At 45.9% G+C, this 26,302-nt stretch overlaps 2 protein-coding genes across 6 annotated transcripts in view; one reads left to right on the top strand and one right to left on the bottom strand.

Moving 5' to 3' along the window:
* Positions 1-26,302, top strand: part of PRSS55 (serine protease 55) — a 61,573-nt gene that overhangs the window by 21,015 nt on the left and 14,256 nt on the right. The gene's annotated exons all lie outside the window — the stretch shown is intronic.
* LOC132367572 (growth hormone-inducible transmembrane protein-like) lies at positions 1,396-2,079 on the bottom strand. The gene has a single exon (XM_059926171.1). It carries the CDS (start codon positions 2,077-2,079, stop codon positions 1,591-1,593), a length of 489 nt encoding a protein of 162 aa, XP_059782154.1. The 3' UTR covers positions 1,396-1,590.

Genomic DNA, 26,302 nt, shown 5'->3' with positions numbered 1-26,302 from the left:
TTAAGGCATGCAAGCTCATTAGTTGTGGCACGTGGGCTTAGTTGTCCCGCGTCATGTGGGATCTTTAGTTCCCTGACCAGGGATCGAACCCGCGTCCCCTGCATTGTAAGGCAGATTCTTTACCACTGGACCAACAGGGAAGTCCCTGATTGACGTTTATTATCGAGAGAATAGAGCTATGCTGCAAATAGAGTTTGAACAAGGAGGAATATGTCTGGGGGGGGGGGGGGGGGTCCATGTAATCCTCTGGGGATGCTGTTAGTATTTCATTATCCATAGGGAGAAATTAATGGAAAAGTATAGTAACCCAATCTAGGCAAACCACCAAGAGCTCAGAAATGAAAGTTTAGGTCACCCCACCAAGTAAAGAACCACGATCAGCTGAGCTTCATTCAAGTTGGAAGAAGGAATGTACAAATACCAACCTCAGAATCAGCTGTAGACTTGAGAAGTATAGTAGCTATCCAGAAGCATTTTCTCCATTACATTTTTGATTGATATATTTCATGAAAGAAGCCTTGCTTTGCCTTCCTTTTTTTTTAGTGATTCCTCTGAGAGGGAATGCAAGAAACTAAATCTGAGGGGGAAGACTGCTTTCATAATCTCAAGTGTAAACCATGAATAGGCTTTTCTGATAAAAGCTTTAAAGCCTGAAGAGATAAGAAAGGCAAGCATGTATTCCTTTAAACATTTCAATAAATTTGCAAAAATATTCAGCAACTATGCACATATTGTTTGTATACTTAAAAATGCAACAATTTTCATGCTTCCAATATTTTTTCCTGAGTGTTTTAAGGATATTTTGTTCTAGACGATTCAAAAGTAAGACTTACACACACACATAATATATATAACAGGAATTCTCCATATGATTAGCATTGTGGACAATCCTAACAGTGTCAAACAATGAGAAGCCAAACCTGATCACATCTGTATCGTAAGGAGAGCCTGGAGAATCACCTGTGTCTTTGTTTTCTGCTCAGTGCTTCTGGTAAGTTCAGCAGACGTACAGCCATGACTTGTTTCCAAACATCCAGACCCCCTCACTGGCTCACCACAATTACACGAGTGCTAAGTTCTAAGTATTCAAAGAAAGACTGCAGGTGTCGCTTTACTTCCCTCTGGTCCCTTTACCAAACCCCTACATCACTTATGACATTACTTGTTAATATTCCGCATTCCAAAATGAAAAATGCAGGTACACAAGTTTGCTAAATTTCACTTAACCAAATAAATTTAAAAATAGATAAAATACTTAAGTTCCTGCAACACAAAACTTGGTTTTCATATTCATTAGAACATTTTAGAATTACTCAAACACGAGAATTGAAAATGTGTGTGCTATTTGGAAGAGAACTACTGAATTTATTCTCCAGAAGAAAAAGCACACCTGAAGCATCACATTACAGGAACACCTGAAACACGCTGACAAGTTCTTACCTTCTAAACTTCAACGAAAGCTGCTTGCACAAACTATTTAAAGAATATCTGCCCCTATTAAACAAGCCAGATACCTGATGTATTAAGGAAGTCAGAAGCTGAGTCACTTCATTTCTTTCTGTTGCCTCCAGTTGCTAGAATACTGGCCACTCACATAAATATGTTTAATATATCCATGTAGATTCCCAGCATCGAATTGATGGGATCATATTTTTGAACTGCATACACTGGTACTACTTCTGCACGCTTGATTACCTTCTGTGTACCATACAGAAGAAACATGCTGAAAAGAACTAATCCACCATAAACTGCCACTGGGTACAGAGTGGCGCCAGCCACAGTGGTAGGTGAAAGAAACACAGATCCTAGTGAGGACACAAAGACGACACCCAGGCCCACGCCCAGGGGTGCTCCCATGTTCAAAAACTTCTCACTGGGCGCACATATGGCCACAGTGGAGAGGCCTCCCACAACGCCAGCTGTGTACCACGCAGCTCTGACGAGAAGAGGCCCCCCTAATATCGTCAGAGGAGCCACCACTGCACCCATCACCCCAGAATGTAGTAACCAAGCAAGATGCTTTGGGCCTGGGCTCTGGTCATATGATATCGACTGTACCAGCATCCCAGCTCCAATCATGGCTGCAACTGTTGCACCAATTGTCACCCAAGAGCCTCTCATCATGAAGTCACGAGGGCACGAGTTCTGCTCCCTGCCAGGGCAGACAAAGCTGTTATGCCAATACTTCCTGCTAAGTACACATAGGTGGAATGAATTCTATCCTTCACATACTGAGGCCGAATTACAGCTTTTTCAGTAGCTCCAATCTCATTAGACATTCCCAAGCCATAGTAGCACAAACCTCCAAGGCCAACAGTAGCCCCTCCAGCAATAAACCATCTTCCCATCTGATCAATTCTAAGTATTTTTTCCAATGATGGTTCCAAAGCTGCCTCCTTGAGTTCTTGGCTAGTTTTCCCACGCCGAATTCCAATTCTTGTCTAGGTGGCATATCCCCTGCTGGGTGTTAAGAGCCATCGAATTTTTGTGATGGAATTCTTCACAACAGGGGAGGCCTTGGTGAAAGCTGGGTGGAAAACCCGGGAAGGTAGTGTCCGGAGATCTGAAGCAGATCTGAAATGCTCAGTCCCTGGTCAACTCAAGCGCGCAGTTCCCCTTACGGGCCGGCGAAACGCAACTGCACCCACCAACTGTACCCTCCACCCACCTCTTACTGATAAAGCATTTTTTAAATCTGCTTTACGTGAATGATAGTTTGGTGTAGACAATTTAAATATGGTATTATTCCAATATCTTTTGGCTTCCATTGTTGCTGTTGAGAAGTCTGTCAATTCAGTGTTCCTTTATAAGTACACTCTCTCTTGCATGTGCTGATTTGGAGATTTTCTCTCTCTGTTGTTTTGCCATTTCACTAAAATGTGCTTAGAGATATATTTCTATAAATTCTGCTTGGGATTTTTGGTTTCCTGAACTGGAAGATTCATATCTTTCATCAGTTATGGAAAATACTTGGTCATTAATTTATTGGACATTTCCTTTTCTCCGTTATTTCTGTTTGTCTCCTTCTAAAACCCCAGTAGTCATATGTTAGACCTTTTCAATCTACCCTCCTTATTTCTTAACTTCCCTTTCACATTTCTCATGTCTTCTTTTAGCATTTTGGGTAATTTGTTCAGATTCATCTACTGGTTTACTGATTATATTTCTTATTTCTATAAAGTCTGTTTGATTCTTTTTCAATTCTGCCTGGTCATCTTTGACATTATTTTGCTTTCAGTGTCAAGTTTTCAGTTCCCTCTTTTTTGAAATATAATTGTTTATATTTATTATCTAGTAACTTATATGGCTGAAGTCTTTAGATGTATAATCTTCTATTCTTCCTGCACTTTCTCATGATGGCTGTTTCCTATATGAGTTTAGCAATTTTACATTTTGGAGTCATGTTTTGCTGAACTTAATCTATGGGACTATGTAGGGAACTATGATTAGAGTTGCCAGAATTAGGAGAAAAACAACAACAGGATACCTAGTTAAATTTGAATTTCAGGTAAACAACTAATATATTTTGTATAAGTATTTCTCAAATACGTTATGCTGCATATTTATACTAAAACTTTTTTCATTGTTTATTTGAAATTCAAATTTAATTCTATGACATGTATTTTATCTGGCAGCCCTACCTATGCTGGAGATACATGTCTCTAGAGAAGATTTGTTCTTCTTTCTTGAATCTCTTGAGAGATTAAATTAAATTAAATTAAATTTTCAGTTTGGTGTTTTTGATCTATGTACATGGTTAACTTTGAACTCTAGACACTTTTGAGGGTAGGGTCATGTTTGCCATTTCTCTAAGGAGAGTTCTTCCCCCTTCTGTTGCTGAGACTAAAACAAAGAATAGTCTCCTTTCATCAGAGGATTTTTTCTCTGAGCCCACACTTTCTCTGAGGCTATAACCCATTAAGTGTCCATTCTTTGTGAATGGTTCTCAGTTCCTACAACCTACCCTCCAAGAGCTCAAGCCCTTGTTCCCTACATCAAGAGTCCCCAACTCCCCAGGCCACAGACCAGTGCCGGTCCTTGGCCCGTTAGGAACCGGGCTGCACAGCAGGAGGTGAGCGGCCGGCAAGTGAGTGAATCTTTATCTGTATTTACAGCCTCTCTCCATGGCTCGCATTACCTCCTGAGCTCTGCCTCCTGTCAGATCAGCGGCAGCATTAGATTCTCATAGGAGCGCGAACCCCACTGTGAACTGCGCATGTGAGGGATCTAGGCTGCACATTCCTTATGAGAATCTAATGCCTGATGATCTGAGGTGGAGCTGAGGCAGTGATGCTAGCGCTGGGGAGCGGCTGCAAATACAGATTATCATTAGCAGAGAGGTTTGACTGCACAGAGACCATAATAAGTCAATTGCTTGCAGACTCATATCAAAACTCTATCAGTTGACTTCCCTGGTGGCACAGTGGTTAAGAATCCGCCTGCCAATGCAGGGGACACGGGTTCGAGCCCTGGTCTGGGAAGATCCCACATGCCTCAGAGCAACTAAGCCCATGCGCCACAACTACTGAGCCTGTGCTCTAGAGCCCGCAAACCACAACTACTGAAGCCCACATGCCTAGACACCGTGCTCGGCAGCAAGAGAAGCCACCGCAATGAGAAGCCTGTGCACTGCAACGAAGAGTAGACCCCGCTTGCTGCAACTATAGAAAGCCCGCGCACAGCAACGAAGATCCAACGCAGCCAAAAATTAAAAAAATTTTTTTAAATTTAAAAAACCCATCAGTGAGTGGCAAGTGAAAACAAGTTCAGGGCTCCCACTGATTCTGCATTATGATGAGTGGTATAATTATTTCGTTATATATTACAATGTAATAATAGAACTAAAGTGCACAATAAATGTAATGCGCTTGAATCATCCCAAAACCATACCCCCTCTGGTCCGTGGAAAAATTGTCTTCCACAAAACTGGTCCCTGGTGCCAAAAAGTTTGGTGACGACTTCCCTACATGACCATTAAAACCCAAGAGTCTGGATTTATACCTCTTGTTGGCTTTTTAGTCTGCATAACAACTCTGGACTCTTACTTCTGTTTTGATTTTGATTCCCTAAACATTTCCTTTCCTGTAGGCTCAGGATTTTAAAGGAGCTTCTGGCCTTCTCCTCATCCTACTCCCACATCCTTGTCTGGCCAGCCTGGTGCCTTGGGAAAGGAGCAGAATAACTGATGACTATGCTTGGTTGGGGAATCACTGTCTCAGAGTTATCTCAGGATGGTGGTCTACATGAGCTTCATCCGATGGTAAACAGTTGGGGAGATGCGATTATAAAACAGCCCAGGAAGGAAGAATCCTAACTTTCTTTCTACAATGCTTCTGGGTACTAAAAAAAAATTACCATCATTCTCATGTTTTGAGATTCTTCTGTGTTCCAGGTTTCTACTAAGGACTTTACATGTGTAATCTCCTTTAATTTAATCCACATAACTTATTTGAGGGCGGCATTACTGTCATGCTACAGATGAGAAAAGGTTCAGAAGAAGAAGGTGAAGGAGCTAGGTCAGAATCACAAAGCTAGAGTAGTGAGGCCAAAATTCAGACCTGAGTCTTCCAAAGCATCATGCTGTCTAGCCCAGGGAAACCTAAATGTGGGCTTTCTGTGGGTTCAAAAGGGAAGGCACATACCATACGTAGGTGGCAGGAGCCAGGGGTCTAAACTCAGGCAGAACTCTGAGCTAGTGAACAGCCAGCCCAGGGACACTTCCCCATCGAAAGTTAGTGGGATGACTCCACCCAAGAGAATAGACTGTGAGCTCCTTGACCACAGGGGTCTTGACTGTCTTGTCAACCACCATATCGCCATCACTTAGAACAGCACACGGTAGCCTGGATGTGTACGATGAATGAATACAGTGTGTTGTCTACACAGATGGCAGGCAGGGGAAGGGAAACTTTGTACTGATTTTCCAATACTGGGTGCATAGTCGCAACTAGTAGCCAACCTTTGGATATGGTTAACCTCAGAGGAGAGAGTAGGTGTAGAGCGGATACTTTTCAGTACAAAGGCAGTGGGAACACACTTGGTGTAGAGCCCACGGCTTCACAAACCTTGTGCACTAACCCACTAAGCTACAAGCTACCCAGCCCAGACAATATGTTGAGGAGACCTGATGTAAATTAAGACAACGCGTCAGGAACTTACAGAGTTCTTGAGAAGCAATGTGCAGCCGTCAGAACGCACCACCGATGTATGACTGAGCCTCCACAGAGGTGTTTCCGAGAGATCTGGATACTCACTTGCCATGGGAACTCACCTTCCTGGACTCCAAACAGTTCATGAACTTGTACCAATGTTGAGTTTGAAAACTTGGGTCTGTAGCCACATGGAGCTTCATCTGAAAGGGAAAAGAAAGAGCCATTCGCACATGAGAAGCACTGAGAAATCCTTCTTATCCCGTATTCCCAGCATCTTCCCAGCGAAGACCGGTGATGGAGCTGAGTGAAGTGAGGTGGTGCAGGGGGGATAGACCTCAGACAACACCAGCCAAACACACCTCCTTTACCGTCTGTCCCTCACATTCAGGAAGAGCTGTGAGATCTGGGGAGGTCAGGGTGGAGATCCATCAGAAGCTGTGAAGGTGTTGGTGGCAACGGAGAAGTGCCAAAGATGTGCCGGGTCCATTCAGGAAACAGGAACCATGCAGGACTGGAACAGGGCAAGCTTAATATCAAGAATTATAAACTACAACAGAGGAGTAACTACAAAGGGTCAAGAGGACTCCAAGAATACCTCAGGGTTAGGGAAGAAAGGAAGGACCAAACCTGGCGGGGGAGCCCCTCCGCAAGGTTGGGATTCACAACTCACTTTGCAGCCCAAGAGAAGGCAGACGTTTGCTAGTCCCCATTACTACACATGCAGGAAACACCCCTCCAGGGTACAGCTGGGCTAGAGCATCCTTCCTGGGTGCAGGTGGACTGATGGCTGGGGGGCAGGTGCATGGAGGGAGCTGAGGTATGCTATTTACTAACTGTTTTTGTAAAAAGCTATTTAGATATTAGGGATAGTAATTCTTTATCTGAAAAAATATTGTAATTACTTTACCCAATTTGTCAATTTCTTTTGTCTTGACATTCAGGAAATTAAAATGTGTTGCTGGGTCGAAACTTTTCCTTTATAAATTTTCCCTTAGGTGCTTAGAAAGTCATTCCCTTTGCTAAAAAAATTATTAGAGGAGTTTCTCTTTAAGGAGTCTGCCCATGCCCATCTGTCATGGTTGCCTTTGACATGGCATAAGAACATCAGTAATCTCTGGAGTCCCTCCGTAGCCAAATCAGCTGTATCACTTGCTCTAATCCTTCTCATCCAATACTTCATAGGAAGAGTTTACCCAGTGGCCTTCTTCGGTTGATTCAGGGTGGATATTTCTTATCTCATTCCTTGCCCCTGCTTTTCATATTGTCTCTGAATTTTGGAATACAGACTTGAAATATTACTCAGCCATAAAAAAGAACAAAATAATGCCATTGGCAGCAACATGGATGGACCTAGAGATTGTCATACTGAGTGAAGTAAGTCAGACACAGAAAGACAAATATCATATGATATCGCTTATATGTGGACTCTAAAAGAAGGGGGGTATACATGAACTTATTTACAAAGCAGAAGTAGCGTCACAGATGTAGAAAACAAACCTATGGTTACCAGGGGATAAGAGGGGCAGGGATAAACTGGGAGATTGGGATTGACATACACACAAGTCTATATGAAAGAGATAACTAATAAGAACCTGCTGTGTAGCACAGGGAACTCTACTCAATACTCTGTAATGGCCTATATGGGAAAAGAATCTAAAAAAATAGAAGAGTGGATATATGTATATGTATAACTGATTCACTTTGCTGTACAGCAGAAACTAACACAACATTGTAAATCAACTAGACTCCAATAAAAAAATTTTTTTAAACTGCAAAAATAAATAAATTAGGGCTTCCCTGGTGGCGCAGTGGTTGAGAATCTGCCTGCTAATGCAGGGGACACGGGTTCGAGCCCTGGTCTGGGAAGATCCCACATGCCGTGGAGCAACTGGGCCCGGGAGCCACAATGCTGAGCCTGCGCGTCTGGAGCCTGTGCTCCGCAACAAGAGAGGCCGCGATAGTGAGAGGCCCGCGCACCGCGATGAAGAGTGGCCCCCGCTTGCCGCAACTAGAGAAACCCCTCGCACAGAAACGAAGACCCAACATAGCAATCAATCAATCAATCAATCAATCTTTAAAAAAATAAAAAATTAATTAATTAATTAATTAATTTAATTAAATACATAAATCAGTTTGAAGGGTCCCTTTCGCTCACCTTTGCCCTTGACCTCCTTCTCTCCTCCCCACCATCTCCCCCACCTCCTCAGAGTCTCTCACATTCTCAGGTGAGCACACACATACGGATACACACCCGTCAGGTGCTCCCAAGGTCGCTTTGGGTGAATACATGGCAGTATTTCAGCGCAGCTCTTCCAGATACCCCAGGCTTGCTTCAGGTTGGCTTCTTACACTGACACTCTGTGGCAGGCATTCTTCTGTGTACTCTGGCCGCCTCACATACAGCATCTGAGACAAATGTTTGTTCTTATCTTAGGAGATTTAAAGTAAATCAGAATTCAGTGCTTGAATCCTTCATCCAGGCTTTATTTCAGTCCTCTGAGTTTGTTGCCACCACGTTTAGGAACATGTCAGGTAACTGGTTGCAATGGCTGAATTAATGTATTTTGCTCAAATCACTAATGAGAGCTCTACAACTAGGAGCATGTGAACAAATGATCAACATTCGCTTCCTGTCTAATGCTGACAAAATGTTTAAAATGAAATGAAAAGAGTTGGCTGAGTACACTGAGCTTATGACAATAAATTAGGAGATATTTATTTTAGGAGATGTCACTTTCCAGAAACTGGCACTGTCATTTTTTTTTTTTTTTTTTTTTTTTTGCTCCTCCTCCGCTGTCAGAGTATTGTACTTAAAGTCAGTTGTTCTTAACGTTTCTCTTTTCCCTCAGTTCATCCCCGGGTGAGTGCGGGGATACAAGGAACATAAATTAGCTCTGGCCCATCTTGCCCGCAGACCTTCTCTCCCCCACCCCGGAGCTGTCACTTCTTCCACACAGCCCCTGCCACCCCGACATTCCCCCGCACCCAGACCCTGACCCCGGGCAGATTCGGGCCTGGCCGCCATCTTCTCCTGTCTTGGCTTCAGTTCAGCATCTCTTTTTAGGCCCTTGGCGATGGTCTTCTCACTATCGTCCTGGGCTCTGGTACCTCACTCTCTTCTTGCTCCACCTTGTACCTTGCACGCGGCTGTCTCAGTTCTCTTTCCATCACCTCAACATGACCTTGCTCATTTCCTTCTCAGCACCCTGGGATGGCCCCTTCCAATGACCCTAAACACAGCAAAGTCCCAATCCTCGGCATGACACGTAGACCCTCAGTGATCTGGCGTGATCCACCTACGTTTCCGGCCTCACTTCCCGCTACTCCCCAAAGCCTTGGCTGTGCTGTGAGTCATCCTTGATTATTTTCACATCTGGGGCCACAATGACCTTCTTCTTTGCCTTCATGCCTTTGCAGTTCTTTTCTCTTTGCCTTAGATACATCCTTTATCCACCTGGGAAACTATGTAGCCTTCAACAGTTATTTTCTGCTCTGTGGTCCCAAAGCACCTTGAAAATGCTTCAAAAGGGCACTGACCACATTGTGTTAATTACCTGTTGACATGTCTCCCTGACTGGACTATAAATATGTGGTGGATATAAGCCATATCTTGCCATCTTTGCGTTGCTAATATTTAGCACAGTCTTTGAACGTGTTAAGAATTCAATAGATGTTTGTTGAATAAATGAGTGAACAAAAATGCTATACATTTCCTAAATGTTTTGAGCACTTTATAATTTCAGCTTATACAACCTTTTGGAGGAATTCTGTACAAGGGTTCACTACCCATGATTTTGTTTAGTATTTTCTGTTATTTATCTCAATCTTAGCTTTTTAGATCTTCAAGTTGTGCTCTGGACATCTGGTTTAGGGAATCGAATCAGAAAGTCTTAGTTTGGTAGCCATGAACCTTGGAAACATCCTGTACTCTCTCTCTTGAACTGGTTAAACTTGGAATAGTGGTGAAGATCTATCAATTATTCATTCATTCCTTCATTTAAGAAATACTTATTGAAAAGCAACTAGATATATGTATGACCTTAGTAGCAAATTTGGGCTTCAAACCCAGGTCTACTCATTTCTAGTTCAATGCTAGTCCTTCCACATAGACTAGCCATCAAATCTAGCCCAGCCTCTTCTTCAAGGAGCCTAGAGACCTGGTCATTACAAGAGTAACAGCTAACACTTTCTGTGGACTAGACACTGTTCTAAGTCCTTTATATTATACATATTAACTCCTTTAATTCTCACTCGTGAGTTGGGTTCTATATATTATTATCTTCATTTCACAGAAGAAGTAACTGAGGCACAGAGAGGTAAAGTAACTTTCTCACGGCCACACAGCTAGTAAGCGCTAGAACCAGGAATTGAAGCCAGGCATTCTGGTTCTAGAATCACTGAAAATTGGCCTTCAGTACACAGTTCTGGCCACTGTAGCACTTGGGATTCTTGTTTCAGGGTTGCTTCTCAGGACACAGCCCTTCGTACTGAAATATGCAACCTCTCTATTCTAACATACACTTTATATATCTTCCTCACACTAGACTCCATGAGAACTCATTGTTACTTTTCTGCCTTACGAGCATAAAATCCTAGGAGACTTTGCCATCAAGGATTTCCATTGGCTGTGCATTTTCCATGATGCATCAGCCTGAAACCCATCCCCAATTGTTTTCAGGCCCCGGAATGCATCTCTATTCCACTTCCCTTATGCAAATGCTCATTTATCATGGCTCCACCACCATTCTGCTGGATTACTCGGCCTCTTTGTTAATATATTTAGATATTTTCAGGAAAACTCAGTAGTTTCAAATAAAATTGGGTTTGTGGTTTGAGTTTTAAGATGTAATATTCCTGTTGCTTTGTTGGAACTGTAAAATAACTGTAAAATAATTTGGAGGAAAGATGGCTTATAAATACATTCATACATACTCACTCACACAATATACTCACGCAGCAAACTGAGGATATTCAGACTATGGCCTTATAATTTTATCAGAATGAAAGAAGACACTGAGAAATAATATACACAGCCTATTCTAGAGTTCCTCACGGTGCAGAATACTGTAAACAAAGTGAAAAGAAATCCACAGAATCCCACTGCTATCCACAGATCAGAGGGCAAGAGCCTGTGGCCCAGGCAAGAGAAGGCAAGGACAGGGAGCTGCTTCTTTTGAGCTACTTGACCTCTCCTGGAACAGTCTAGAGATGACAACCAACCATATGATACTTCCTTCACCCACCTTTGACATGGCTTTTTTTTTTTTTGGCTGCACCATGGGGCATGTGGGATCTTAGTTCCCCGGCCAGGGATCGAACCCGAGCCTCGTGCAGTGGAAGCATGGAGTCTTAACCACTGGACCGCCAGGGAAGTCCCTGGCATGTCTTCTTAATGGTCAGCGGCAACTAAGCTTCACAGCAGGTACTAGAGCTATCTTTGCAGAGAAAAAATACATTCCAACTCCGGAAGTAAGAAAGGCATTGAGTTCCAAGAAGATTACCACAAAAAGGAAAGAACTTCCTGAAATCCAAGGCTACCCCTACACATGAAAAGATTTTATCTGAGCTGTTGGAACTTCACCCCCTGCCCTGGCCCCCTTCAGAGGGAAAGCATCCAATAAAATATCTCCAGATCTAGACTGGTCGTGATCCCAAGTCCCTCACCACTCTCTTCAGGCAGACTGAACAGATATTATAAATTATCAATATCCAGCCCTCTGGGTAAAGAGAAAAGATTATGGAAAGGCTTATATAAAAAGGGAAAGGCAGTAATGAGTTTCTATCTATACAGTATAAGGTGGAAGGCAGGTCTGCTGCAACTGGCCCCAAGTTAAAAGCAAACCAGCAAGAATATATAAACACCATGCAAAAGGGCTTCCCTGGTGGCGCAGTGGTTAAGAATCTGCCTGCCAATGCAGGGGACAAGGGTTCAAGCCCTGGTCTGGGAGGATCCCATATGCCGTAGAGCAGCTGGGCCCATGAGCCACAACTACTGAAGCCCGCACGCCTGGAGCCCATGCTCCGCAACAAGAGAAGCCACCGCAGTGAGAGGCCCGCGCACCGCAGGGAGTGGCCCCCGCTCGCCGCAACTGGAGAAAGCCTGCACGCAGCAACGAAGACCCAACGCAGCCATAAATAAATAAATAAATTTTTTAAAACCATGCAAAAATATTACAAAAAAAGAGAAACAGAATGTACAAAATACACATGAATAATATATTTGTTTAGCTATTACCAGGAGGGAAGAAACAGGTTAGAGGTGTATCATGCAAGGACATTAAAGAAAACGTGGAACACTATGAAATAAGAGAAAAGGACGAAGTAAAAAGGAACTAGCAGAGACAAAGAAAAAATAAAGACACATAATAGCATTGAAAAATTAAAACCAGTTAGATGGACTAGGAAATTTGGACCAACTTTCTTGCTGAGGATAAATAAAAGTGTTAAAATATCACTTGCTTGAAAGCACTAGACAGCAAAGTTAGTGAAGAGTTATGGGCCAATATTCAGGAAGAGAAACAAATTTGTGGGCACCATTTGTGGAGAGTCATCTGACAGGCTGGGCGGTACTTCTGACAGCCTTGCAGAGTGAGGAGGGGGACCCCAGGACCCATCAATGGCAAGGGACCTCATGAATTCCGTGGCTTTAGTTAGGAGTTTAATGGTCTGCACCCTAGAAATAAGGGTGCATCAGAAGTAAGCCAGGCTGCAAGTAAGTGTACATGTGGAATAATAACCACAAATTTCATCCCTCAAGAGCTGCTATAACATACTAGGCAGTAATATATGGTGCAGAAGCTTCACATACATGACACATGACAATTTGAGTATCATGGATGTGAGGGACAGAGGTGAAGAAGAAAACGTTTTTGGAGTGTATTTTTAACTGTTAACATAATTACATAGATAATAAGTAACAGAGGTAATCTTATTCAACTTCCCCAAAACACACACACACACACACACACACACACACACACACACATGCACACAAAACCGGAGAGAGAAATGGAAAAGAAATGTGGAGGAGATGCCACAAATAGTGTGATGCTGGATTCAAACTTCAATGTATCAGTAATAAATTAAATTGAATTGAATTAAATTAAACGTGTTTAAAAAACAAAACTATATTCTTTGCCTTTTGTTATTGTTTTTGGCTTGAAATCTATTTTTTTCTGATATGAGTACCCTCACTTTCCTTTTGTTTCCACTTGCATGAAATATCCTTTTCTGTCTCTTCACTTTCAGCCTTTGAGCTGAAATGAGTCTCCTATAGGCGGCACATAGTTGGATCTTGGTTTTATTTTCATTCATCCCACTACTCTGTGATTTTTGATTGGTGAATTCAATCCATTTATATTTGGAGTGTTTATTGATATGTAAGGACTGACTACTGTCATCTTATTGTTTGCCTTCTGGTTATTTTGTATCTTCATTCTTTTTCCCTCGTTTCTATCTACCTTTGTAAAGTGGTAGTTTTCCATGGTGATTTGCTCAGTCTCCCCTTTTTTTATGCTTTGGGATTCTACTTTTGGGACTTTTGCTTTGTGATTACCATGTGGCTTACATAAAACATCTCTTAGATAAAACAGTCCTTTTTATGCTGATAGCTCCTAATCTTCATTTGCCTATAAAGTTTCCACTCTTTTACTCCTTGACTTTTATATTTTTGATGTCACAATTTACCTTTTTTTGTCCTGTGAATTCGTTGAGAAATGTTAGTACCTATAGTTATGTTTAATGCTTTTTTCCTTTAGCCCTTATACTATAAGTGGTTAACAACCATTCTCATATAGAGTTAGAGTTTTCTAATTCAGACTATTTTTCACCTTTGCTAGAGTATTGTGTGCTTTCATTTACTTTTATGTCACTAAGTAGCATCTCTTTATTTCAGCACAAAGAACCTTTAGCATTTCTTGCAAGGCGGGTCAAATGGTGGTGAACTCCCTTAGCCTTTGTTTTTCTGGGAAAACCTTTATTTCACCTTCATATCTAAAGGATAACTTTGGCAGATAAAGTATTCTTTGCTGGCATATTTTATCTTACGACACTTCGACTATGTCACTTCACTCTCTCCGGGCCTGTAGAGTTTCTTCTGAGAAATCCACTGATAACCTAATGGGGGTTCTTTACAGTTACTTTCTTTAAAAAAAAGAAAAAAAGTTAATCTTGAACTCTACCTTATATTGTATACAAAATTTGAAACCAAACGAATTGTAAATCTAAATGTAAAAGATGAAAATAAAACTTTTTGGAAATAACATACGATAATATCAACTTGGGATGGGGAAATGTAAATTTAAGAAGTAAAATCATAAACATTTAGGAATAATAACAGCTAACAAATTTTTGGTATTTACAGTGTCTGGCACTGTCCTCTGAGCTTTGTGCATATTTAACCCTCACAATAACCCTAATATGGCCATTTTACAGATGGGGAAACTGAAATGCAGAGTATTTAGAAACTCCTTCTAAGGTCCCATAGCAAGTACTTGGAGGAAAAGTAATTAGAAAGCAGACAGTCTAATTTCAGAGCTTACACTCTGCTACAGGTCTGATTGTGTTTATAATTTTGGAATGAAGAGGTCCTTCTAAGACATCAAATAAAAGCCAAGAACCATAAGTAAAAATATTGCTGAACTTCTAACATAAATTTAAGATTTGTTTAGTCCAAAATAGAATTGGAAGAGTATTAAAGAATTAGGAGAAAAGATTTTGTAGCACACATAAGAGACAAAGGGCTAATATCATTAAAATCAAAAAGGTTCTGCCAATTGACTTACGATACCCACTCAAATAGAAATGATGGGAAAACTATACAAACAGGTCATTCTCAAAAGGATAAATAGAAAATGTTACTTATTTATAAGGCTGGGAGTTAGGGTAAAGGGTAGCCTTGTGGGCAGATACATTTCAGAAATACTGGATTAAATAAAATTAAACCACTTTCTCACTGTGAGATTTCTCGGAACCTTTAACATGTGGATATCCACCGTGACTCCAAGGAAAAGTACTGAAAAGAGCATTTCCAAATTTTGTCTAATCTTAGAGCTTTTTTGCTATGCAGTTTCTAACAGAACGTGCTTTGGAAACTGCTGTGTTAACTCGTTTGCTCCCCACAATAGCCCTTTAAACTTTTCCCACTTTATGAGATTACATAGTCTAATAAGGTGCTCCAAATTAATAAGACCCTTATTCTACCACAACTCTGCTGCTTCTCCCAGAGTATTGAGCCCAGAAAGATCCTTAATGTGTTTACAAGGAGGGCAGTGGAGACTGGAGAAGCAAAAGCATTTGCTAATTGTTGCTCCAAGTCCCCTGTTCTTCCAGAACTCTGGGTCCAGACACTGGGGGGTCATTTTAACTGGCATGTTCACTGAGCCCAATACATCTTCTTCGATTAATCAACTGTACTCTCCTCATTTCCTGAGCCATTTGCTCTGACTTAGCACCCCCTTGGGCCTCTAAATCAACTCTATAGGAGCCAGGTAAGAGGTTGCAGGCTTCTCCCCATCCTCCACTCTGGCTTAGACTGGCACAGACCTGGAGCTTCCTGGGCACGTCCCTTGAGCGCCATGAGCAGTGGAATTAGAAGCTGCAGCATTTTCTTTTCATTCCAGTCCAGAATTTCCCAACCTGGGCCTCTAGCCAAAGCTGACAAAATGCCAGCTGCAGCTGCTTCAGTGGGGGCCATCACAAATGCATGGCAGAGCTGGTCCTGGGTGACATCACAGTAAGCCCAGGGTTAGAGAGGAAGCAGGGGACAAAGGGCAGCCTGGCTCAGTGGCGTCCGCACAGCCCAATCCTCCCCTGTCTGCATTCTCTCTGCAGCGGGGACTAAAGGGGCACCGTATCAGGCACTCTTGTCTGTACCCACCCCTCCCAGCATAACTCTGAGCCTCTTGAAGAGCCATGTGTTCTAGTGTCTGCTTGGGCGTTAAAGAGCTTTGGGTCTTTGGGTGAGTTGTCGTATTCTCTGGAACCAGATCTCAAAGCCTGCTATGACTTGTTAGGAGACTTGGACTTTATTATGAGGTTAATGGGGAGAGCAGTGGAATCAAAGCAGGTCATACAGACACATGTGCATTAAAAGATTACTCTGGGAGATTATTTTAAAGAGGATAAAACTAGAAAAGAGACTGTCATTTAGGAAGTGGCTCCAATAATACAGATGAAAGATGGTGATGGCCTCAAGTAGGAAAGAGGACAGGTAGTTTGCCAAGGCTGCCATAACAAAGTACCACAGTCTAGGCAACTTAACAGAAATTTCCCAGTTCTGGAGGATGAGAAGTCCCAGCTCAAGGTGCCAGCAGTGTTGGTTTCCTCTGAGGGCCACAGTGGAAGGCTCTGTTCCAGGCCTTTCCCCTTGGCTTCCAGACGGCCACCTCTTGCTGCCTCTTCACATGGTCATCTCTCTGTGCAGGGTACACTCCTGGTGTCTCTTCCTCTTTTTTTTAAGTTTTGTTTTGTTTTGTTTTTTTGATGTGGACCATTTTAAAAGTTTTTATTGAATTTGTTACAATATTGCTTCTGTTTTATGTTCTGGTTTTTTTGGTTGCGAGGCATGTGGGATCTTAGTTTCCTGACCAGGGATCAAATCCACACCCCCTGCATTGGAAGGCGAAGTCTTTACCACTGGACCTACAGGGAAGTCCCTCTTCCTCTTCTTATAAGGATGCCAATCATATTGGATTAGGGCCCCACCCTGAGGACCTCATTTTAACTTAATCAACTCTTTAAAGATCCTATTTCCAAATATGGTTACATTCTGAGGTACTGAGCATTGGGACTTCAACATGAGAATTTTAAGGGAGACACAATTCAGCCCAAAACAGTGGAGTTACCAAGAAACAGATGTAATTGAGAGAGACAGAGGAGGCTGAATATAGAAGTACTGTGATTATTAAGCTACACAGGGTGAGTAGGCAGATACACATACAGTTCTGAAGGTTTGGGGGTAGAAGTAGACACTGGAAAGCCATCAGTCTGTTGAGATCACAGGATTGGATGAGCTTGTCCACAGAGAATGTGTGGACAGAACAGCAAAAAGGGCCTCGGGCTGAGCCTGGAAGAACTGCCGACATTTATGACCATGTCCAGGAAGCAGAGCTGGAAAAGGAGGCTGGAAATTACCAGAAGTGCTGGAGGAAAATCAGGAGCTGGTGTTGGTGTGGAAAATGGTACTAGAATGTTCCAAAGAGGAGCAATGCCTCCTGATTAAGGGAAATCCCTCCCTGTGTCCTCTAAATCTCTCAATCCTGCTGAAACTGATAGGTGTTGTTTCCGGGGCTCTCTGAAGAGCCCGGTCCTTTATGTCTCAGTGCAGAAAGAATTCAGCGAGAGTCAAAGTGATAGATAAGCAGTGATTTATTAGAATAGGACGCTTGTGAGGCTTACAAGCGGGTGGGCGAGAAGGTGCCGCGCCCTGAGAACTTAGTGGGCTACAGTTTTGTAATCAAAGGAAAAGTGGGGAGGGTGAAAAGACCACCTTCTTCCTCATTCTTGAGTAGACATCACGCGTCCATCATCAGCTCCTCCTGCAGATTGGGCAGGGGAGTTTTCTTGTCCCTACCTGGTCAAGCTAGGACTGTCATGGCACTATGGAAAAATTATTTCAGGTCTTTCACTTTGAAATGTCACCTTTCCATAAAGTACTGTTTTTTATGTGTGCAGAGAGCATGTCCTAGGGATCATTGACTTACTGAGCTCACTGGGCAGGATGTGGGTCCCATGCCACCATTGTTTTATTGTTTTGGGGCTTCTCTCATGCTTCTGCTGCATGGGTTTTGTTGCTAAGCAGGCCTGCTTGGTTTTGCGGTTAAGCAAACCTGCTTTCTTGAGTGATCATTAACTTACAGGGATCTCCCATACTTTTTTCTTTACTTACAATCCCCTAGTGGGATTAACTATTTAATTGCCTAATTTGTCCCTTTACTCTGTCCCTATCACTCCCACAGGCGCGGGAATCTGATGCTATCAATCACATACTCAACCCCCGCCCCTCTTCACCCTCTTCCACATCTTCCTCACCTCTCTGTTTTAGTCATCCCCATCTTAAAACCTTCTAAATAAACGAGAGCCCCCCCCAAAATGCCCTCCCTCTGCTCTGACCCCCCTTCCTCTCCACCCATACCCCGTCTCTTCTCGTTCACAACATCCCCTGTTGTCCAAAGAATGACTGTTTGGAGGATTGAGTGAAGGATGTACACACTGTTATCTACATGCGAAGGGAACACTCCTGCTTTCCTCTACTCCCACAAAACTTCTGACACCAGGCACTTCCCTGGGGGTCCAGTGGTTAAGACTCCACGCTTCCACTGCAGGCGGCACGGGTTCGATCCCTGTTCAGGGAACTAAGTGCGAGCCGTGCACCGATGGGCGGGGGAAGGAGTCAGGAAGCGCCTGACACCCGATGTGTGGGTTTTTCCACGCCGAGCTCTTCTCCAATTTCCGGTGGGCACTGACGGGGTGCCCTACAGTTTAACTCAATTCTGACGCTGCCCGCCTGAGGTCCGTGCAGACCCCACGGGTCACCGGCTCAGCCCCACAAGACCACCCTCACTTCAGATGCCGACTGGAAGCCTAGGTTGTCACCTAGACTTCTAACCAACTGGCTATAGATCAGGGGCTCCCACGACCCCCTCCTCAGGTTTGCTAATTTGCTAGAATGGCTCACAGAATTCAGGAAAGTGCTGTATTTACTACTACCAGTTTGTTAAAAGGAGCCAACTCAGGCACAGCCAGACGGAGGAGATGTGCAGGGCAGGGTGTGGGGGAGGGGTGCAGAGCGGCCGTGCCCCTTCCAAGCGTGCCATCCCCCGTTCCGCGTGCTCACCAACCCGGACGCGCTCAGAACCCTTTCAGTTGGGGTTTTATGGCGGCTTCATTACACAGCCATAATCGGTTAAATCACTTGTCATTGGTGATTAACTCAACCTCCAGCCCCTCTCGCCTCCCCCAGAGCTCAGGGGGTGGGGCTGAAAGGTCCAACCCTCTCATCAGGGGGTTGGTCACCCTGGCAACCAGCCCCCATCCTTGGGGCTTTTCAAAAGTCACCTCGTTAACACAAACTCAGGTGGGGTCGAAAGGGGCTCCTTATGAACAACAGAAGACACTCCTTTCACCTTCATCACTTCCGTGGTGAGCGCCGGGCGGTGGGGATGCGTGGGCACGCCGTCGTACCAGGCGTCTGCCTCCCTGAGTGACTTGCCCTGGCTTGTAAGATAGAGTCAGACTTCCACGGTCGCTGTTCCGCAAACGGCTGTAAATGGAGAAACGATGACGTTACGGGTGGGCCGTGGAGGCACCGAGGCACGTGATGGAAATGCACGTGCGTCTTGCCTCCCGCTGGCTTTGCAGCTCCACGGGGCGGTGACGATTTGTCCTGCCCAGATGGAAAAGCCCCAGGGACACCCTCGGCTTATCCTTAGATCGTAGACCTGCAGTCACTTGAGTCCCAAACCAGGTTTCAGTTTAGGAATTAGAGCCTCCAAGCCCTCATCACGCTCGGGGGGGCGCTGAGCCTGACTCTAAATCAAACCTCCCCCGGGCCTGGGTCGGGTTAGGGCCTGGGCGGGGTTAGGGCCTGGGTCCGGTTAGGGCCTGGGTCGGGTTAGGGCCTGGGTCGGGTTAGGGCCTGGGTCCGGTTAGGGCCTGGGTCGGGTTAGGGCCTGGGTCCGGTTAGGGCCTGGGTCGGGTTAGGGCCTGGGTCCGGTTAGGGCCTGGGTCGGGTTAGGGCCTGGGTCCGGTTAGGGCCTGGGTCGGGTTAGGGCCTGGGCCGGGTTACGGCCTGGGCGGGGTTAGGGCCTGGGTCGGGTTAGGGCCTGGGTCCGGTTAGGGCCTGGGTCGGGTTAGGGCCTGGGTCCGGTTAGGGCCTGGGTCGGGTTAGGGCCTGGGCCGGGTTACGGCCTGGGCGGGGTTAGGGCCTGGGTCGGGGTAGGGCCTGGGCCGGGGTAGGGCCTGGGTCTCCCCTCACCTCTGGCTCTGCTCACCCTCCCCCTGCTCAAGCTGCTCTTTTGCTCCTGCCAGGGATCAAAGTCAGGGGAAGGTGTGTAACAGGGAAGAGCCAAATCAGACTACATGTTGGATCTGTTTCTTTTCCTTTAACCTTTGCTTTCCACTGCTTTTGTTCACTAAAAGGATACTGTCTATACATAATGGCCAGCCTCAGGGAACCCTGCCCCTCCGCCTGAACGTTAAACCAAAGTGCCTTTGTTCAGGGAAACACCCGGACCCTGTCCACCTGTGGATGGCTGCAAGAAAGAAGAAATGAACACATCCCCTGTCTTCCCTGGCGGCTCAGTGGTTAAGAATCCGCCCGCCAGCAAGGGAAACCATAAACAAGATGAAAAGACAACCCTCAGAATGGGAGAAAATATTTGCAGATGAAGCAACTGACAAAGGATTAATTTCCAAAATATACAAGCAGCTCATGCAGCTCAATATCAAAAAAACAAACAACCCAATCCAAAAATGGGCAGAAGACCTAAATAGACATTTCTCCAAAGAAGATATATAGATTGCCAACAAACACATGAAAGGATGCTCAACATCACTAATCATTAGAGAAATGCAAATCAAAACTACAATGAGGTATCACCTCACTGGTCAGAATGGCCATCATCAAAAAGTCTACAAACAATAAATGCTGGAGAGGGTGTGGAGAAAAGGGAACCCTCTTGCACTGTTGGTGGGAATGTAAACTGATACAGCCACTATGGAGAACAGTATGGAGGTTCCTTAAAAAACTAAAAATAGAACTACCATACGACCCAGCAATCCCACTACTGGGCATATACCCTGAGAAAACCATAATTCAAAAAGAGTCATGTACCACAATGTTCACTGCAGCTCTATTTACAATAGCCAGGACATGGAAGCAACCTAAGTGTCCATCGACAGATGAATGGATAAAGAAGATGTGGCACATATATACAATGGAATATTACTCAGCCATAAAAAGAAACGAAATTGAGTTATTTGTAGTGAGGTGGATGGACCTAGAGTCTGTCATACAGAGTGAAGTAAGTCAGAAAGAGAAAAACAAATACCGTATGCTAACACATATATATGGAATCTAAAAAAAAAAAAAAACGGTTATGAAGAACCTAGGGGCAGGTCAGGAATAAATACACAGATGTAGAGAATGGACTTGAGGACGCGGGGAGGGGGAAGGGTAAGCTGGGACGAAGTGAGAGAGTGGCATGGACATATATACACTACCAAATGTAAAATAGATAGCTAGTGGGAAGCAGCCGCATAGCACAGGGAGATCAGCTCGGTGCTTAGTGACCACCTAGAGGGGGTGGGATAGGGAGGGTGGGAAGGAGACTCAAGAAGGAAGAGATATGGGGATATATGTATATGAATAGCTGATTCACTTTGTTATAAAGCAGAAACTAACATACGATTGTAAAGCAAATATACTCCAATAAAGATGTTTAAAAAAAGAAAAAAAAAAGAATCCGCCTGCCAGTGCAGGGGACACGGGTTCGAGCCCTGGTCCGGGAAGATCCCACATGCCACGGAACAACTAAGCCCGTGCGCCACAACTACTGAGCCTGCGCTCTAGAGCCCGCGAGCCACAGCTACTGAGCCCGCGCGCCTAGAGCCCGTGCTCCGCAACAAGAGAAGCCACCGCAATGAGAAGCCCGCGGGGCCGGGCGCGACCCTGGCCTTGCTCTCTCCCTTCCATCCCGCCAGGGCTGAGCCTGAGGGGCTGAGGGCCAGAGGCCTGGACGATCCCACGAATCAGCTTATGGGCCACTCCAGTCTGACTGGAGTCAGACTCCAGTCCCCAGCTTCCCAGGGATCCCAGGAAGCCCTCTACCTTTGGCCTAACTGACATTTCTCCAGGTGCTCCAGAAGGCTCTGTCCTGGAATAATCTGGAAGCAGCTGTTAAAGTGCTGAGACCTGGCTCCCTGCCCTCCCCAATCCACTGGATCAGAGTCTGAAGGGTGAAGCCTGGAAATCAACACTGGGGTCACCAGCTAAAATACAGGATGCCAGGTACACTTGAATTTCAGGTAAACAATGATTTTTTTTTTTAGTATAAGAATGTCTCAAACATTGCATGGGGTACATGTGTACTAAAAATATTTGTTCTTTATCTGAAATTCAAAATCAGTTGGGCAACCTGTATTTTTTTAACTCTTTTTAAAAATATATTTATTTATTACTTATTTGGTTGCGCTGGTTCTTAATTGCGGCAGGCGGGCTCCTTATTTGTGGCACACGAGCTCTTTAGTTGTGGCATGCATGTGGGATCGATTTCCCTGACCAGGGATCAAACCCGGGCTCCTGGCATTGGGAGCTCGGAGTCTTAACCACTGCGCCACCAGGGAGGTCCCAGGCAACCTGTATTTTTATTTGCTAAATCTGGCAACCCGAATCTGTACCAAACAAGCTCCCCGGGCTGCACACCAAAGTTAGAGCTCTGCCGGCTAGGACTGTGGAAAATAAAGTCACCTCGATAAAGCCACCCTGGGGAATTCTGGAGCGTCAGGCAGGCAGTGTCCCTGTGCAACCTATGTCACCATGTACCTGCTTTCCTCTTTGGATTTCTATAGATTCCTTACATTCCTAAAGTTTCTCTCCATACTCGGGCCATGTTTGCCCAGTTCCAGGGAGAGCCATTGCCATTGGAGTCTACAGGAATGGCGGCCTCTGGGGCTGTGCACGGTGGCTCTGGCCCCGCTGGTCGGTCCCTCCACCAGCTCAGACATGGTGTGATCCACTGTTACTGTGAAGAAGCTCAGCCAAAAAATGTGGGGCAGCGAATGAGTGCTTCGCAATAGACAGGGCTCACGTCATGTCAATAGGAAGGACACAGACCCAGAAGGAATGCATCTTCCTAGAGATGAGACAGAGATGATTCTGTCCAGATACTTTCATAGAAAATGGGCAGCAGTTTAGGGTGGACGTGCCCATCAATCATCCTCTATTCTCCCGATCAGACATGGGGCCCAGGCTCCTCCTTCCCTCCACACCCCACCCCCAGAACCCGAGCAAAGAAAGCCGCCAGCATTCAGGGTGTGGGTAACACGTCCAAGGGAGGGAGAGCGCTGAGTCCAAAGGAAGAGCGGAGGGAAAACTCAGAGCTTCTCGGGGCAAAACCGGGGCCAGGTGATGCAATGTGCTTGGGGACATTTCCCTATGCCAGTAGAGAAAGGCTTAGCCCTTGATCAAGGCCAAGGCCCATGAGGTATTATTCAGAACAGGTGGGGAAAGCTGCACACCAGGCCTTGGCCCACCACTCAGGGTTGAACACCTGGACGCTGCTTTCTCCCGATCTTGGAGAAAGTGTAAGTCACACGTCCTGGAATTTCTCCTCCCAGAAGGTAGCTGGAGCCACAGCCTTGGTGTAGTAAAGAGGGCCCACCACCCAAATCATATGATCTTGTCTTGAGCTTCACAGCAACTTTACTGTGAGCATTATTTTTCCTTTTCTGCAGAGGAGAAAACCGAGGACGTGAGGCTGGGCAGAGTAGACAAAGCAAGTCTAGAAAATGACCAGCGGTCACTTTGGGAGCTGAATTAGCACATGATTCACTTCTAACCATTGGGCCTGGCCAGTGGCCAGGAAGGCGTTACTAAGGGTGCTTGGGTAGAGTCCACCCAAGTCTGTGCACTAAAAGTGTCCAAAAAAAACCCGCTATATAGTAAGGTCCAGATCCCATGGCTAAGCCGCTGACATAAGGGGAAGACTTGGGCTGGGCACTTGCATCTCTGAGTCTGATCTTTCCATCTTTAGAAATGGACAGGGGCCTATCTGGAGATTTGGGGGCCACGTGGAATAAACCCAGACAGGGTGGGAGCAGGGATTGTTGCCTGCTGGGCTGAGTATGCGGGGAGGCCAGGGCCTCTGAACCCAGCCTTCGGGTCCGCGCCTGCGGCCCAGATCAGAGGCCTGAGCAGAGAACCTGGCACCTGGCCTGACGGCCGTTCAGGCTGCGCAGGCCTCCGGGCCTCCTGGCCCACCTCCCTGTTCCCAAGGATCGCACCCGGCAGCCCCTCGCGCAGGCCTTCTGTGCACGTTCACAGGGGACCCCTGACAGAACAGGCCCTGTGGAAGAGCAGGCATCTGAGCCTTAAGAAACACGGGGTGTGAGGGGGCCACAGCAAGTTGCCCACTGAGGACTCGTGAAGCGCAGGCCGTGCCCAGGTTAGGAAGGGAACCTCAGCCAAGGAGGCGTCAGGGATGGGGCCCATCTCGGAGCAGAACGGCCAGAAGAGAAGCCTGCATGACTCAGTCTGCGTTCTCAGACCCCCAGCGCATTGTGACATCACCGGCAGGGCTGGCTGTAAGGGGGAGGCCCCGTCAGAGTCATTCCCCTCTGCCCCGGCTTCCGTCACCTCCCAGGCCAACAGTCATGCCCAGGGCCATGCTCCTGTGGTCCCTTTTGCTGCTCATGACCCAGGCCAGGGACGCACATCTGGGTAAGCGGACGCCTGCCCGGGCCCGAGTGGCTCTCCAGGCGGGGCTGGGCGCGACCCTGGCCCTGCTCTCTCCCTTCCATCCCGCCGGGGCTGAGCCTGAGGGGCCCAGGGACAGAGGCCTGGACGATCCCATGAATCAGCTAATGGGCCACTAAGAGGCCGGCTCACAGGAGTTGTGGCTTCCTGTTCCCCACACACCCCTCCTGGAAACCACTTCCCTTGCCCCAGCCCCAAGTTCAACCTGTCTGACCTTAAGTTTTGGTTTTGAAACCCGAGACTTTATCCTTGAATGAATAGTGGAGCGCAGCGAAGCACGGGCCCAGAATGAGCTGAGCATCGGTCCGGAAACTCAGATGCTGAGCAGGTGCCCAGGACATCCATGTGCATGGGAGGTGGGGTGGGGGTGGGCCGGGGGTACCTGTGCTCCACGGCAGCTCCTCGCAGCTCCTGATGGGTTGTTTCTCTCTCGTGGGGGGTGGCAGGTGGCTGAAGTGGAAAGGAAGCTGTTACGGGTCAGGTACTTTCCCCCGTTAGATGCCCACACTACCCCAGTGGGCTCTCCACTCCTGGCCCCACACGTGGGTAAGGAGCTCCGCACCTCAGGGAGGGTGAGGATTGGTCCAGAGCCTCGCAGCAGGGAAATGGGGGAGCGGGGACTGGCCCCAGTGTGACTCCAGGGCCCGCATTTCCCTCCCTGCCCTCGGCCTCGTGGAAAGAACACAGCCCATGTCCCCGGCTTCCCTCATTCCGGCCCGGGCTTGGCCACACGGAGTGGGTGGGGGCTGGTGCGTGGTGTGGGCAGAGAATCGGCAAAGCTGGCCTCTCTGCGAGCAGGTCCAAGTACCCCCGATGGCTTGCATCTCTGCTTACCGTTTTGGCACTGCCTCCGTCACTGCTTAGGGCTTTGTGTTCCAGCGTTAGTCTATATGTCTGCATGGTTCCACGCTGGTGATGTGGGTTGTTCTCAAGACCAAGGAAAGGGGGCCCTTGGTGCAAGGTGACATGAGAAATTCTGACAGCTAATGTGGCTTGAGGGTTTACTCTGTGTTGGGCACTTCAACACCCGTTATCTGTTCTGTACATCTGTGCATCTGTTCTGTAGGGTAAGTATTATCTTCTGCCTATTTGGGGAATAAAGAAAGGGATGATAAACAAGAATAAGTCGTTTACCCTAAATCATTCAGCAGATAAGCAACAGAGCCAGGATTCAGACTCAGGCTTTGCGACTCCAGAGCATATAATGGTGCCCAGACACATGGTAAGACTATATGTGTTTGGTAAATAAAGGAGGAAGTGCAGACCCAAAAGTCCTGGAAAGAGCCTCTATATGTTACTGACAGCTGAAGGCTATGGACACATATTGATACATTTTCACTCCATTTTTTTTTTTTAACTAAAAATAACCACCACTGGGTCCCTCCAACCCATACTACAAAGTCCTCAAAACCTCTGTTGAGTGGGTATTTGGAAAAGTAGCCTCTAGAAAGAGAGAGGAGGGGGTCTTGGGCTCGTTAGAATCAAGCTCATTCTTTGTTCCAGAACAAGACCACATTCAAGTCAGAAAATACTAAGAGTGTCTCCTCCTCCTCGGGGTGAGGGGTTGGATCTGAACTCGGTCCAGAAGGCAGGTTTCTCTTCCAAACAGGCAGCTGCAGCCTTTGTTCTCAGCCTTCCAGGAAACAGAGCTGCTCTGCCTGGAACAGAATGTTCT

Source organism: Balaenoptera ricei, chromosome 6 (assembly GCF_028023285.1).
Source record: "Balaenoptera ricei isolate mBalRic1 chromosome 6, mBalRic1.hap2, whole genome shotgun sequence".
Classification (NCBI taxonomy): domain Eukaryota; kingdom Metazoa; phylum Chordata; class Mammalia; order Artiodactyla; family Balaenopteridae; genus Balaenoptera; species Balaenoptera ricei.
The sequence above is the reverse complement of the archived record's forward strand: the minus strand, read 5'-3'. Positions and strand labels throughout refer to the sequence as shown.